The following is a 17,052-nucleotide window of genomic DNA, read 5'->3' as shown; positions in this document are numbered from 1 at the left end:
AAATGAAGAAACGGGATAGATCATAAATGTGGATTGCAAATTTTTTATTTAAAGAATTTGGGTGGATTAGAATAGAACCTGTATTTCACTGAAACACACAGTGTTAACTTTTTGACAAATAATTACCCTTGTATATTAGATCAAGTGAGAATTTTAGAATTGAGTATCTTTTGAATTCTCATGATTTTCACCTTGTGTTGTGCAAACCCTCTCCCACACCTTGTCCTCAAACTGTCCTCCTTCCCTCCCTCCGTATTTCCTTGTCTTTTGATTCATTTGGGACCTTCTAGATCACAGGTGCTCCAAATGGGAAGAGAAGTACTACACCCATAGGTCCTAGTGCTCAGAATCTAGTGGTGGATAAGCATGTGTTAATACGTCGTTACAAACTGTTGTGACCAGGACGGGGAGAGACCAGTGGGAAAAAACAGGCTCTGCTAAAGAGACTCCAGCTCAAAAGTTTAAACACAGAAACTTCTCATGATGGGGAAAGAAGGCAGAGAGTGGGAAACTTAGTGAGCTGGGGAGGTTTCCGGGGCACTGCTCAGTTCAGTGGGGGTGAGCGAGCCCCTGATCTGCCGGGGTCACTCACTGTGCGTGTCCCGGGGACACAGAGGTGAACCGCCCAAGGCTGCAAGGGCTCCACTGCCTGTTCAGGGCTCTAAAAAGACAAATGGCAACGACAGTGCAGTTTAGGGTTACACATGGGGTAAAGCAGGAGTCTGGTGGTCACGCAGGGCTTCCAGAAGTAATTCCTAGGATGTAAATGTGAACAGAAGTTGACAGCTTGAGAAAGAGGATGAGGTGGCCTTTAGACTGGAGCACATTAGGTGACAGATGGAGAGAGAGCTTTGGAGTGTGTGTGTGTCTGTGTGTGTGTTAATTAGTGTTGTTTTTGTTTCAAAAGTGGTGAAATTGAACATGTTTATCCTCCAAAAGCCATCTGAGAGGCTGAGAGGCAGAGAGGCAATGACTGATAGAAAGAAATCCTAACAGAGAAAAGATGACCAATTTTAGGAGGCAGGAGGAGAAGAGTCCTGGGCAGAAGGGTGCCCTTCTGCCAAGACTGCAGGGAGGGTGTGAAAATGGACTTAACGTTTGTGAGGGTGAATAGGGCTGGATGAATTCTTTGTTCTTTGTTTAAAATATTTTTTTTCTCCAGTTTTGTTGCGATATAACTGACATATAACAGTGTATTAGTTTAAGATGTACAGCAATGATTATAAATATATAATATACACATAGAAGTAATATGGTAATGTAATATATAGTGGTGATGTAGAAATAATCACCACAGTAAATTTAGTTAACATCCATCACCCCACACAGTTACAGTTTTATTTTTTAGGATGAAAACTTTGAGACCCATTCTCTTAGCAGCTTTCAAATATACAATGTAGTATTGTTGACTATAGTCACAATGTTGTGCGTTACATCCCCAGGATTTATTTATCTTATACCTGGAAATTAGTACCTTTTGACTGCCTTCACCCATTTTGTCTCCCCTTCCTTGCCTATGGCAACCACCATTCAACTGTTTCCATGAGTTTTTGTTTTGTTTTGTTTTGTTTAGATTCCACATGTAAGTGAGATCATACAGTATTTGTCTTTCTCTGACTGACTTATTTCACTTAGCATAATGCCCTCAAGACCCACCCATGTTGGTGCAAATGACAGAATTTCCTTCTTTTTTATGGCTGAATTGTATATATTTATATTTGCCACCTTTTTTATTCATACATCTGTTGATGGACACAGATTATTTCCATATCTTAAGTATGGTGAATAATGCTGCAGTGAACACGGGGGTGCAGATATCGCTTTGAGATAGTGATTTTGTTTCCTTCTGATACATACCCAGAAGAGGAATTGCTGGATCATGTGGTAGTTCTATTTTTAATTTTTGGAGGAACCTCTCTACTATTTTCCACGTTGGCTTCACCAATTAACATTCCTACCAACAGTGCACAAGGCTTCCTTTTCCTCACATCCTCTGCCGCACTTGTTGTCTGCTGTCTTTTTGATGACAGCCATTCTAACAAGTGTGGGGTGTGTCTCATTGTGGTGTTGGTTTGCACTTCCCTGGGGATGAGTGATGTCGAGCACCTTTTCATGTCTTCCTTGGAAAAATGTCTATCCAGCTCCTCTGCCTATTTTTTAATTGTGTGGGTTTTTTTTGTTTTGTTGTGTTTATTTTATTCAATTTTTTCTGCTATTATGTTGTATGAGTTCTTTATGTATTTTGAATATTAACTTGAATGGCTTCTTTTATCATTAAAGTAGAATCGTGTGCAAAGAGAAGGGAGCAGTGAGGATGGGCTGAGAAGAGTGGTGAAAGTTTCAAAGAGGCACAACAACAACAAAAAAAGATAGTGTTGCATATTAACGACATTTGAAAAAAATGGGAAATCCCAGTCCTTTGAGAGGTCTAGCCAAGATTCCAGTAGGAGTCTGCATGGATGTTGGCTCACCTTCGGTTGTTCTCTTGGGAATACCTTGGTAGGAAAAAGTCTGCCTGGTATTTTTTTTCCAGTTGATGCAGGAGTGCCTTCTCAATTTCTCTGGTTCTTTTGGTTTCCTTCAAAGGGAAAAAGGGTAGGGTAATAATGATCTACGTCTTCCTCTCCTTTGGTGTAACTGCTGAGTTTTCTCCAGAACCCACTGTTTCTAGAAAGCATATAAATACTATGATAAATTGACCACGGTTACAAGGAAACTCTTGCTCACTCAAAGTTACTTCTAACTCTCTTCTCCTAATATAATTTTACTCTATTTGCAAACAATAACCAAGTTTGATTGTTATATAGCATTTTTATTGATTTTTCTTAGCAACCACTTTCTTTTACAAAGATCCCTGTGCCAAGAGATGGAAATCCTTTATTTAAAATTTAAAAATCACCAAAGGCACAACCATTTAACGTTGTTTTCAATGTTAAACTTTCATTGTTTAATTTTGAAAATTTCAGTAAATCCCAAGAAAATGTGGCTAATTGGAAATACCTTCAGAGGCTGTGCTATTAAATGAATTGGAAACATAATTTGTGTACTGCTTTTCTTAGTTAATTAGGTGTTAGAAAAGTTTCGGCACTGATTACAAGTCTAGTCAACTTCCTGAAATAATTCAGTGTTTAAGCTAATTTAATTGGTTTTCTGTGATATCATACAAAAATATTCTCTGATCACGTAGGTTGGTTTAAGTTTGCCCATAAGATTACAATAGCTCCATTTTTTAAAAATCTGTTTTATTTAATTTCTGGTAGTGATGTAGTTTTAACAGTTTTAACTAACTTGAACAGCAGCAATTAGCTTCTCATAATAAAGATTTGGAAAGTAAATACATATGAATAAATTACTCTCTGTCGACTTAGCTTTGCATGTAAAAACTTTTCTTTTGGAGATCAGGTGATAGAAGAATCTCTATTGACTCTCAGTCAGTATGAGAATGTTCTTTCTCTGTTCAGTTTGTTTTGTTGGTAAATTTGATGACATCTGAATCTGGATAATAATTATCTAGTCAATATGGAAGAGATTGAAACTAAAATGATCACTGATCAAAAATAAAGTCTGTTATTTGCTGAATTTTACTTATTAAATAATTGACAGCTTTAAAGGTTTAATTTTCCTGAAAAGTTAGTAAACAATTGGGCCCCAAAGGAATATTGGGATTTTATGACAATCTGTGCAAAGAAATAGATGCATACAGCATTCTTCATCTTTCAGCTGGTAAAGATGACATACTGCTTTTCTTTCTCTCCATCTCTACAACAGATGCTTCCAACAGCTGGGATTCCAAGATTGGTTTGTCCAAAATATGAAAGTATATCATCCAACCAAAGTATTAAATTGACCCAGTTTTTGTGGCTTCCAGTAATTATACTATTCTCCAGAACACTGTGATTTAACTTCCACATTACTACACTGACAAGCTGGGGGCTACATCTGCCTACCCTTATTCAAAAATTGTTAAAAGGAAAAAGATAAGCTTCTGATGCTTTATATTCCAATCCACTCCAGCAAAGTGCAGAACTAAGAGAACTTATTATTTAACCGTATCCCAAACCTATGTTTTGGCTGAACTACATTTCCGTATCAGGCAACATTTCAGCATCCAAATTAGCCAATTAATTCCCTTCTTCATGTTGTAAATGTAAATCAAATTTTAAATATTAGTTTCTATTCTTAAGCTAGGAGAACATTTTCTATGACTTATTACAGTAAAATGTGTATATGTCACATAAGCACAATAGATGGTCCACATGAATCTGTAAAAACTTCAATAATTTCATAGATTGTAGAAGCAATAGCACAAATTCACAGTGATACTTATGGCAAGCATCCTTTTAATAAAGTCCCCATACAACCTGAAAAAAATAGTGGTTTCTTGGTAACTTAGTATTCCCAGTGATTGTGTTTTGGAGGAAGAATTGTATGAACCACTTTCTGATATGTTCTTTACCAAATGCTCACAGTTCAGTTTGTACTACACCTTTCTCTCATGAGGTAGAGAACAAATATGAATGTTTCACCTTGATAGGAGTATTAATAGAGCTATTTGTATTGTTATAATTCATAGCAGTGGGCATATATGGTTGCGACGTATTACTAACTGTTGAGGACAAGACCCATCTAGCCAGGTTCATCCTCCACAGGCCATCTGCTGTGGTCTGTATCCTCAACTTCTCTTATCAGTTTCTATCTCCATCTTAGACCTTACCTCTAGGGAAAATAGATCAAGGCATGCATAGTGCAGAGGCACCAATGCCAACTGATATGCAAAAGCAATTCTCTTCAGTTCTCTGACTGGCTAGAATTATGCCTGTGAAACCACTGACCTGATCTTAATAAGAAGGAGATAAATCATTCCCATTTTTCAGAGGTAACGAATTCTCTTAGACAACTAGATACTAAACTGTGATTTAACTTTTCTAAACTAATACCTTATGGCTTAATTACCTGACTCAGTAGAATGTCCACTAAAATATGGCCATTTGTATCCAAATTTTATGTTATAGAGATATATGTATATATACGTATGTATGCATTCAACTCCAAAACATTTTTGTATAATAAAGCGCTATTCTTGCATCCCATAATCACACAGCCTCTGAGCACTGAATTAAAATTAGTTGTTTATATGTCTGTTTCTTCCATGTGTTCATGAACTTTATAAGCTCCTGAAGAGCAAAGACAATGTCATGCTCACTTTGCTGCCCCACAGTTAGCAGAGCCCTTGCACATAAAAGGTGCCCAATACTGATTTGTAGAATAGATTAATGAATTTGAAATTTGCCCTCAAATTATTGTGCTTGTTTACCTTCTTATTTTGAAACACATAATATTTAAATTTAATATAACTCTGCACTATGTTAGGGGCAAATTTTCCTCCAATAGAATTCTTGATCTTTTTTGAGGAATTTTTTTGTTTCTCTCTTCCAACCAAAATTACCCAGTTAAATCTCTCTCTCCTTAGTGCATATTTCCCAGAGTCATAACCAACTCTGAGGTGACTATTCAAGTCCTCTTCACAATTCTCTCCAAACATAGAAAGCGATAAAATTCATGATGGACACAGAACATTGGAAAGGACCAAATTTAGGAACATGACGAGTTAAGGCCTCCAGTAGCTCCTAGAAACCCCGTGGTGGCGATTTGTCTTTTAGTTGATTATTCATGTGCAGGTTACAGAAGTCCTGGTTACACAGAAGTAATTTCAGATATTTCCCAGCAAATATAAATTGGAAGCAACTATTTTACCTTTGTCCCAGCTTTGTCTTTTTCATCTGTGAGTCACACACAATAGGGTTGTGTGGTTTTGTTAATCTTATAATGAGGAGGGGACTTTGAAAGCATCCACTCTCCCCATCAGAAAGGACAGACAAAGACAGGGAGAATTTAGGCCAGTTGTTCCCTGTGTGGCAACGGCAAGTGTTCTGTCATCTGTTTTCCTGATGTATGGGGAACATTCCTGAACTTCTCCAGTCCATTTCACCCAGGAGAAATGTGCTCTGCATACTTATCTGATATTAAAGTCCACAAAAGGTGATTAAGCCAAGTTCATGACTGTCCATTAAAGTGCACAAATGTTCTATTAAAGAAAAGAAACCCCAGATGAGATCTTTATGTGCATGCATATTCATGAAATCCTGCCCGTTTCTCGATTTTCCCACATGCAGTTAATACACTCACCTTCAGCCCCCTGTTTTATAGCACCTAATATACATCCTACTTCAATGTATATTTTATGTTTATTTAAGTAATGGTGATTTTCCTGTGGTTTCCTATTGGAGACCATCGTCTCCCTTGGATACTTCCCTGACTCTGACAATGCCTTGTTGAGCGTCAGGTATTTTGCTTTGCAAACTGCATACACACATTTTTGAAATTTATGATTACATTTAAATCAAGTGCCCTCAAACTTTAATACATTCTAATGTGAATAGTGAGATATTATTTCCTAAGTAATTTTTGAATACCCCAAATGTAATGAATAGTTAAAAGAAATACTGAGGTCTATAGAGGCAGACTATTGATTTGATTTATCAGGGTACATTCAGTTAAAAAAAAAATCAATCCTGGAACTTGGCTGTGTGTAGCACACTCACTGATAATGTCATATAATTCAGCCAGTTGTGCAACTATCTGATGGTGCAAAGATAACATCCAGTTACCAATTGAAAATTACAAGCTTTAGTCAATCACTGACATTCTTTGGCTTATTATTAAACAAAAGCTTTATTTCATATTTCACAGAATTGAAAGTTTTAGCATGATGAGACATATATTACAGTGAACTGAGCCACACAGAATGTGAGCTTAGTTCTAACTTCAATTTGAAGATGCATGTGGTAATACTTCTTATAGTTGTATCTTAATTTATTTTTACTACCAGGTAGCAGGCTGTTAAGTCAATCAACAGATGTTAATTAAGCATCAGTGATGTGCAGCAATGCTATAGGTAATTGGGGGAAAACAAATTAAGTATAAAATATGGATCCTGACCTCAACAGCCATATAATCTAATTCAAATGAATGGCCAACACTTGTAAACATAAGCAGATATACTGAAAGACATTCCCAGAATGGAGGTGGTTATGTGATACACATTAAAAATGTCAAAGGATTCAGAGAGAAGTTATATGAGGGTTGGAGAAGATGAGAAAATTATCCTTTGTTTTTTTCCTTCCTTCATTTATTCATTCTTTTGTTTATCTATCACCTGATAAGTACTAGGGCCTGAGAATAAAAGGATTAATAAAAAATCAGAAATAAAAAATATGTTAAGCAAAGAGAGTAACAAGAACAGTTCTTGGAGATGGTGAGACTTGAAGGGATGAGAATTTGGATTGATGGAAGGGAAGGGAGAAGGCACTCTAAGCACGAAAAGCAGCTTGTGTCAAGTTAGAAATATTGGTTCCTCCAAGGTTTCCTTCATTTCTTTGATTTTCAGCACTGAGCAGGCAGATGGCAGATGCCTAGAAAATATATGTTGAGCTAATTAGTAGCATGTTGCTAGGACAGCAAGGAGACTGACCTGGATGAAGTTTCCTTTTGAAGACTAACAAGAAATACGGAGAATTATCTAGGTTGAACCAACTACAGAGATGCCTCTAGGCTGAGAGAAGAACGAATGCCTGCTGCAGTGCTAAGACTGCTTTTGGTCAGAGGAGTGATGCATGACTGTGAAGGCTAAGAGGAAGGCATGGCTCTCATGTGCAGACCTCATTGTGTGAGAGCTAACAGATAGGTCTGGGCAAGATCCACCAGGGGACTGTGGAGAAGCCACTGCTGGAGAAACAGTGGCTGACCACCTGAATCCACTTGTGTGACTAGGGACTGAATTTCAGGGTGAGGCCAGCCGTGTGGTTACTGGAAAATGAAGCTCTGGGATTTTTACATGGGTAGGTAGGTAAAGTTAAGCAGGAGGATCAATAGGAAGTCAAGGTTGGGGAATTTCACTTAATTCTGATGGATGCCGCATGTCTGGCTGTTTTTAGTGGACATGATGTGTGTGTGTTTATATGTGAATGTGCACGTGTGTGTGTGTTATGTAGCTTGGGCCATACACGTGCCAGTTTGTACCATAAAGTATCTTAAGTGCAACTCCTTTCACCTAACAGTCTGGGTAAAGTTAGGGTTCAGAGAGAAGAGCTATCAAGCTATGGAAAGAACAAAGGTTTGCTGTGTGGAGGAACTAGGCCAGTATAATGCAGCTTGTTCTCAGTCAGCCCAAGGATAAACTGAAGCTTCTTTTTAGAGATGAGATTGGCCTTGTTAATTTACTGGCTGATTCTAATCAAAGGGCTTGGAAATTGGTAGTGACAAGTGGGAAATTGTGCATGGAGAGAAAGATACAACAGGGCCCCCATTTCAGTTCTGGTTTTGTCTTCACATTCTTTCTGATCAAAAGGTGTCCCTAGAAAAGTTGAGCAGCTTACATTACCTAACTCTTTTTTTCTCTAAGTTAACTGCTGATCTAAAGCAGTCAGTATTTCTCTTGATGCCTCCAAGCTCATAAATGTGTGGCATGCTGAGTAAGCAACGTGTTCCCTGCCCTCGTGGCTCACTCTGCCAGGTGTCATGTCCCCCTGGCTACTCAGCTCCATCCATCAGATATGTGCACCTATTGCCACTGGGTTTGACCTGCATGTTAACGTAGGTCCTAACCCAGAAATAAATAAGAGCCATGATCAACACCCGACTCAGAATGGAATAATTATTGCCGCTAGTTCCCCACTGACTTTTGCCCTCATTGCTGAGCAACACTTGAGAGCCACTTCACTTTCAATACGCTGGGTTGTCTGAAGACTCTGTGAAGGTCAAGTGCACCATAAGGTTCCATTTAATAAAGGTTAGTCTTTAATCCACCAATTTTCCATCACTTCCTTCACTAGCCAGATAATGGCTGCTATTTCTAGGTGGGAGGATTCTATTTTTCTGATAGGTTGCTGTTGTGTTGTTTTATTTTGTTGTCATTTTGTTTTGTTGCTGAAAGTCTCATGGAGCTGAGGGGCTAAACAGAATCTGGAGGCTGATCGTACTTGCATGGCCTGAAAAGGGGCAGGTTTGGGGGGCTGGAAGCACCAGGTACTGTAGCTACATTCTTGCACATCCATGCCCGTTGTCATCTCCTCCCTAAGCAGCATTTCCTCTTCATATTCTGTCTGAAACAGATTGTGGGGTTTTAGTAAGGAAGAAAGTGGAGTGGGCCCCACCATACCACCATACCAGCAATCAAACAAAATGAATCTTCCTTGTGAATAAAAATCATCGGAATTAAGAATAGATTTTTGTTGATTATTTTCCTCTGTGTGTACATTTTCACAGAGATATTATGGAAAGTGGCTTGCTTTAGAGAGAAATCAGATATTCAACGTATATCTTCAAGAATCTTGGCCTACCCAATTTTAGCCTCCTAGCACCAACATAATTATCTTGGCTAGGAATTAATAATAATTCATAATTACCTTCTAGCAATTGAATGATCACCTTTCTTCCCTGAAACTCACCCCCTGTTTTATATCCCAGTCATAGGAATGGATATGGGGCCTTGATGCTGACACTGTCCTCTGTTAATATTGGCCACTTATGTCCTTTGACCCAAGCTGATTGACCCTTTAGCCGAGTGATTGCTCCATCCTGATTCTATGACACTGTTGATTTCAGACTTGAGGGCACACAGGACCAGCCTGTCCTTTTCATAGAGTCATCTCTTAGTCCAGGACCTGACACTGGGCTCATTCCTAAGTCTCAGATAGCTAACACCTAACCTTGCTCCTGTGAGGTAACACACACCTACCCCTTGCCCTCCTGGGCTGCCTCTCCCCACCTTCTTCTGTCTAGCTTGTCCCCAAAGTTCTGGTAGTCTCATGAAGAGGAATCCCTACTGTGTGTACCAGAACTTGTGAGAAATCATAGGGGAAGAATCAAGCCTTTGGAATCAAATGGAAATTTCTAGTCTAGTTATACCATTTTAATGTTGAATATCAGTCAATATCTCTTAGCTGAATTCTCCTCATCTTTAAAGATGGAGTTAATACTATGGACCCAATGGGTTGGTTTTTGAAGGTTAAATTAGCTAATGTTCACATACTAGGTGATCATGAACAGAAACCCTCAGTCTGTCTCTGGGTTGGAGACCTCTCTCTCCCCCTCCCTCCTTTGCCCACCCCTCTCTGCCTTTCTTCCAGTCCCCACGCTGTGCGGTGAGGATACAGCCCTCAAATAACTCATAGTCTAGTATTAGAGTCAGAAATGTTAATCAGTAACGTTAATCTACTTTGTCGATGCCGTGAAAGAGAAGGAAGGAGTGTCAGTGTTGTTTCATCACCAGTGAGGCAGGGTCTCCTCCCCAGAAGCTCAAGACCAGATTGAGTCTGCTGGGGGTCTGCTGCTGAGTGTGCCTTTGATAAAGAATTCAATTATGCATGTATTACTATTGCATAAGAAACTCACCCCCAACAACGTGCTCCCAGTTTGTGTGTCCTCCAAGCGTTTTAATGACTTAAATGTTTTTCGACTGTTTACCACATAATCCGTCACTATATGGTTGTTGATCTTGGTCATTGAACACACTCAGCTTTGCTCCTCAAGCCAAGTAAGATCTCTCTACTGATGGCAAAGGTTACTTTTTATCCCAGTGGAATCCTGCTACCCGAAGTATCTGTGAAGGAAGAAGAACAATGTATAGGTGTAGAACATAAAACCATCCTTTTATATACCCTTCTGTTCAAACTCTTCAAAGATGTGATTAAGAGCAGTTGATCCATCCCTTACATGCCTTTACATAAGAAAGACAGCCTGCAATTCTACGTATCTTTTGTCAAAATATAAAATTTCCTCTTAATATGGGCAACAGGAAGAGGGTTGAAAATGTAGTTCATGTACAAAGTTAATCTGGAAAATTAAGAGCAATTCTCTTCCCCTTTTCCCCTCAATAGCAGAGTTTATTCCCCATATTAGCTGGAAAGTTGCTTTATTTTTCAGTTTAGCAGCCTGAGAGGTGCAGTTGGTGATGGCGATTAAGACATATTCACAATGGGGGCCGTTCCATTTGATATTATGGTCTGGAATATAAGCTTCTCAGCAAATTCCAATTTGAATGATGTCAGGACCTCAGTTTGCTTATTTTTCTTCAGCCTTTCCTCCTCCGAGAGGTGAGCTTTTTAGGTCTCACGGTTCATGGCTCAGAGGTGTCTCCAGCTCACCTTCTCAGACAACAGGCAGATGATTTAATCTATGGATATGATTGCTGTTAACTAAAAGCAGAAGGAAAGTGCTTGCAATCCCTTGGGGGAGGGAAGAGATCTGCTTTTAGGGGAAAAATTGTTAGGGTTATTTGTGATTAATTTACACCCAAGATTACAAGGTGATGGAAAGCAAATTTAATTCATTTAGGAAAGCCAGAAAGGAAAGGATGTGATTTTGCCAAATTGTAATAATTTTACTAAGCACTTTTATAGAAACCATGTTATTTCACTCCCACTGAAGCATGGTGAGGTAGGTAGGGCAAAGAATTATCATTCTAAACTGTAGATGAACCAGCTGTGGGTTACTAGAAATGAAGTGTTTTTCCCAAGGTATCATAGGTCGTGTGTCACATAGGCAGACCTCAAACTTAACCTTTTGTAACTTTGAATGCGCTATTTTTCTACTAAACCCGCTTTCCCGCTCAGCTATTATGCATGTCTGCACGGTCCCAGATTTGTGTTAATGTGGTTGAATTATTCAGGCAACTTAGTCTTTACAAGACAACCATCAAATAATCTAAATTCAAATACAGTTCTTTCTTCCTACCCAAAATTAGTTTATATGTTTATAAACTAACAAAATTAACTTAGATAAAAAAAACATTTGGGTAAAAAAATATATAAACCACTAAGAAAGTAGTATAATTGCATATTGTCTTTGCACTATGTGCTATTCCAGGAGCCTGAAATAGCTCTATTACAGAGAAAGCACGTACTGCGAGATTTCTTTATGGCAAGATGCAGGAAAAGCACTGAAAATCCATTTGGATCATATGCAGTGGCATATTAGAGATGGTTCTCCAGAAAAGTAGAGCCAATAGGATATTATTTATTATAAATATGTGTACACACACATATATATATGAAGAGATTTATTATAAAGAATTAAGTCACACAATTTTGGAGACTGAGAAGTGGCATGATCTGCCGTCTGCAAGCTGGAGACCCAGGAAAGCTGAAGGTGTTGTTCAGTGTGAATCTGAGGTCCTGAGAACCAGGAGAGCCAATGGTGTAGATTCCAGTCCGGCTCTAAAAGCCTGAGAATCAGGAGCACTGAGGGCAGGGGAAGGTTGATGTCTTACCTCAAGCAATCAAGCAGAAAGGGTCAAATTTCTCCTTCCTCTACCTTTTTGTTCTATGCAGGCTCTCAATGGATTAGATGATGTTCACCCTCATTTGTGGGGTGGGGGACAAAGTGCTTTATTGAATCCACCAATTCAAATGATAGTTTTATCTAGAAATGCTCTCATAGACACACCCATAAAAAATAACATTTGGCCAAACATCTGGTCACCCTGTGATCCCATCAAGTTGAGCCGTAAAATAAGCATCACAGATGAAGAGTCAATGCCTCCATCCAAGCGACGGGGGAAGAGAAACAAGAAGGGAAGGCAGGCGTGACAGGCCACCATGATGATACCTGAGTTAAAATGTTTATTTAAAAAGATAGGAACTTTATGAATCAAATAATTCGGTGTTACATATTGCCCTTAGCAAAAATGGATGCTAATCAGAACGAGGAATATTAGTGACAGAGAGGAACCTTAGGCTTAAATCAACCAAAGTGGTTTCTTAATGTAGACGAAGCACATAATATTGAGTAGACATTCTCAGGCTTAGTGTGGTCAGAAGCACCTGAAGAGCCTATCAGAACTTCAGTGTGGAGTTCCCAATGGTTCTGATTAACTTGGTGCCACCCAGGGATCTGCATTTTAATTCTCTGGGTCATTCTGTTAGGCGTGGTCTGAAGTCCACGTTGAAAGAACTTCTAATACCTGGAGCAGTCAAATTCATAGAGTCAGAAAGTTGAATGATGGTTGCTAGGCACTGAGAGAAGGAAGAATGGGTCTTTCAAGGGTATAAAGTTTCAGTCTGGGAAGATGAACAATCTTGGAGGTGGATGGTAGTGACGGCTGCACAACAGTGTCAACGTACTTAATGCCACTGGACCGTACGCTTAAAAGTGGTGAAAATGGTCAGCTTTACGTTATGTATGTATTATCACAATAAAAAGAAAAAGAAGTTTGAATGCAAATGGTGGCCATTCTTTAAAAGTATTGGTGTATCATTGCTTTCTTATTAAGTATTGATGAGGAAAATAGATGTCCCCAGTGCAAAATGTCACAATTTGTACTCAATTATGGATTAGTGCTGTGTGGTGGTTCATCGGTGGTTTCTGACAGAGGAAAAATAATGGACTAAATAAAAAGATTTGTAACACTTAACCTATGCTTTACTAAGAGGAAATAGGCTTCTTGTGTGTCCATAATTTGGCCAAGTTAATGGGGGCGTAAGAGTTACTCAGGCTGCATTCTTAGGTTTGCTCCTCTACCTGCTTCTTTCAAATGGGTTTATCTGATTTTGCCTTTTCTTGTTTTTATCATACAACCGTGTAGTGATACTCATGCTCTTTTCAGGACAGGGTGTGGGCCAACGTGGGGAAGAGCCTGAACTGCATCATTGCCATGGTGGATAAACTGATCGAAAGAGATGCCGGCAGTGAAGGTAGCAGCGGCGGCAGCCAAGATGGAGAAAAGGACCCTTCTTTAGTGGACTCCATCATAACTCATCCAAAGGGTAAGGAATCATTTTTGTTTTCCAATCACTGACTGAGTAAACAAAATAAGAAAGCCAAGAAAAAATGAGGTAGAAAAAGAGGAGTCACTAGTGCCTTTGATGAAAGTGCTGATAGCATACTTTCCACTGCTGGCTGGGGTGATGGAAGGCTATTTATCAAATGCATCTTGGTTGTGTTTTCAGAACTGCTTGCAATGCTCTTTTTTTTTTTTTTTTTTTTTGCTACATTAAAAACCTTCTTGAAAGGAGAACAGTGTTTTCTTTTAAAGAGTCTGACATAGTTTAATCTACTTTTTACACATTCCTCCAAAATTGTATTAGGAAGAAAAACAAGCATCTGCTCTTAAAACCCTTAGAAACTTTGAGGGATATTGTGTTGCAGTATCTCAAAATGGTTCCTAAAAGAAGGCAATATGATAAAATGCTTTTTGCCTCATTCTGAGGAATAATGTTGTGAATTATTTAAAAAATGTATAGGAAGTTTTAGTATCATATAAGAAGAACATGTGTGCATTATTCCAAAGGTATATTTTCATATTTTCACAAAGTCTAGACCTTCATAGACACATGTATGGACACACACACACACATGCGTGTACATGTGGGTGTCTATGTCATTATAGGTAGACACATATGTAGACACTTTCAAATATATGACTTATTACAAGGTTCACTAGCAAATACGATCATCATAATTTTCATCACAGTTGTGTCCCTATAAATGGCTTTTTTTCTTTTCTTTCTTTCTTTTTTTTTTTTTTTTTTTTTTTTTGGTTAATTTGATTAATTTTGACAACAAGAACTAAGACAGATTTCTGTATTTCTTTCTGGTAGTAAGACCTACCATGAGAGTTATCTCAGCCCTCTTTATGGGTATCTCAGGGGTTTGGAAAGAAAAAGAGTGTTGCTCTAACCTCGTCTTCTAAAATCAGCGTTTCCTTTTCCTTTAAGAAAGTAAGTCATAAGAAAATACGGCTGCTTATAAAATTAAATTTGTTTTCTCAATTTGTTTTCCTGATTTTTCATTACGCACGTTTTCATCAGGAGTTTAATTATGTGAAACATCAATCTTTCATCACTTGATTAACAGTAGAACCACTTCTAAATCACATTTGTAAACGATGGCTTTCTGAAGTTTTCTTACTGGAGAGGGTCTTCATCCTCTATGGTACATTCACATAGGTGGAAATTTACACTAATGTTCTTTATGTTCTACTTGATCTAACTGCCTATGGGGATTGTCTTTTCTAATAATATCAGATTTATTAATGAAGCTAGTCCAGTTCCATAACTACATAAATCAAAATGAAAGCCTATCATAACTTATGTCATAAAGAAATAGTACACTTCAGTTTTCTTTAATTGAATATTTATTGACTATCAGCTAAGAGCCAGACACTATGCTGTGGTCTAGAAAATGAGGTAAAGAAGCAGAATCCGTATTAGTGACTTGTTCTGTCCATTAATGGGTTTTCAGGCATAATACTTTTTAACAGAAATAAAATGAAAGGATTAAGAGATTCTGAACCCTGCCACATTTTTTTCTGTTTTGATGTTCCTGGAAACTATTCATTGATGAGAACAAAGTTCCAGAATATTTGAAATTATGCATTTTTTTTCATATTTTGCATTTTTTCAGAAGACTGTATCTGTGCAATCAAAGTTTCAATTTAGAAAGTAAAAATATTTAGAAGATAAATCATCTGTAAGATTAGATGAATCACTTTTATTTGAATGTAGAACATTGTTTGGATATAGTCTAAAACCAGATGGAAGTTGCTGCCAACGTAGGCTTCACAACTAGATTGGTTTCGTGGATGGTTAGGGTCAAATTACAACACAGTGCCCTCCAGCTTGATTTTATTATTTCTGTTTTATTATCCATATTTATTTTATTCATTCTTTTTTGTGTTATAAACATTTTTAGGAGATAGGATACTATTTAAATGTATAAAATAAAATATATACTGTGGTCTGGAAATTATTTAATATAGTATTGTCAAAGAATTTTAAAGTTAAAACTTCTGCTAACATTTTATGTGTTAGTTGTATATAGAATGCATATTTCAGCAAGAGTATTGGTGCATAAAAGAGGATGCTTCACAGACATAAATAGATGTCTTACAAGTGAATCTGTGCTCAAGTATATTAAAATATATTATGGATGTTACTGCATAGAGTGGAATTGATTAGCTCAATCAATTATTTAATAAAACTTTAATCTTCCTCTTAAGTTAGGGAAGAAGCACTTTCTGTCTCTACCCTGAATTTTGTCACATAAAACAATGCAGCAGAGAGATGAACAGTGGCTTTTAGGACTAATGTGATGCAAAAAAATCAAACGTCATGTGTTTACCTATACTTGCCCTCAAAATGTTTCAGATCAAAATATTTGAGATATGCATTCATTAGTGATGTGTGCCTCAATTTACCTGTATTTTAAAATTTTGTTAGGAAAAAAGCATTTTAGAAATTTGAGAAGAAAAATAAATAGGATCACACACGATTTTCGTTTTCTCTCAATCGTTTTGAACATGTCCGATGTTTACACACAAACACACACACGCATGCGCACACACACTGTAACCAAACTGGACTACACACTATAAATACAGATGTACCTCTTGATACCCTGTGATGTCGTTACATTATGGATATTTCCTGATAAACTTCCTCTGGAAATGAGATTATAATGACTGTAAACTAATTCTTCACTATTTTAGATATTTACCCATTATAATAATGCTGCAATTAACATGTAAGCATGTTTGAATATTTAAATCTTTAAGTACATCTCAGAAATGTTCCCCTAAGTTAAATTGCTGCAAGTGGAATTATTTTATAAGGAAGAGTTACTCCTTCTCTCCCAGATATTTACTTACACAATTACTTGTTTACATCAGTGCAGGCTTGTGAATGCTTATTTTATTCTTTTGGCTTATAAATCAATACTATTATTTATTTTAGGCTCAGAGTATTCTAGAGTTAGTTCGGTTGTGTGCAAGTTAGGTGGGGAGCACTTTCAGTGGCCTTTTGCTAGCGTCCCCTGCACAGGCAATTAACTCTTCCACTTACTTACTTTTTCACTCACTCCCTTACTCTCTGGTACCATGAGGGACTTACTCTAGACTCATCTGTATTTCCCCTGCCGCATCTCTCAGTTCAGCTATTTGCAAAGGAACCCTGGTTTCTTATCTTGGAAAATAGCATTTAGAAACCAACATTTGGG

At 37.7% G+C, this 17,052-nt stretch overlaps 1 protein-coding gene across 1 annotated transcript in view; it reads left to right on the top strand.

The window, feature by feature from the left end:
* INPP4B (inositol polyphosphate-4-phosphatase type II B) overlaps positions 1-17,052 on the top strand; it is a 643,844-nt gene that overhangs the window by 537,907 nt on the left and 88,885 nt on the right. Inside the window, exon 20 of the mRNA XM_032464080.1 lies at positions 13,664-13,823. Coding sequence (XP_032319971.1) covers positions 13,664-13,823 — 160 coding nt within the window. The remainder of the gene's footprint in view (positions 1-13,663; positions 13,824-17,052) is intronic.

This window comes from Camelus ferus, chromosome 2 (genome assembly GCF_009834535.1).
Source record: "Camelus ferus isolate YT-003-E chromosome 2, BCGSAC_Cfer_1.0, whole genome shotgun sequence".
In the NCBI taxonomy this organism is placed as follows: Eukaryota; Metazoa; Chordata; class Mammalia; order Artiodactyla; family Camelidae; genus Camelus; species Camelus ferus.
This window is presented reverse-complemented; position numbering and strand designations above follow the sequence as displayed.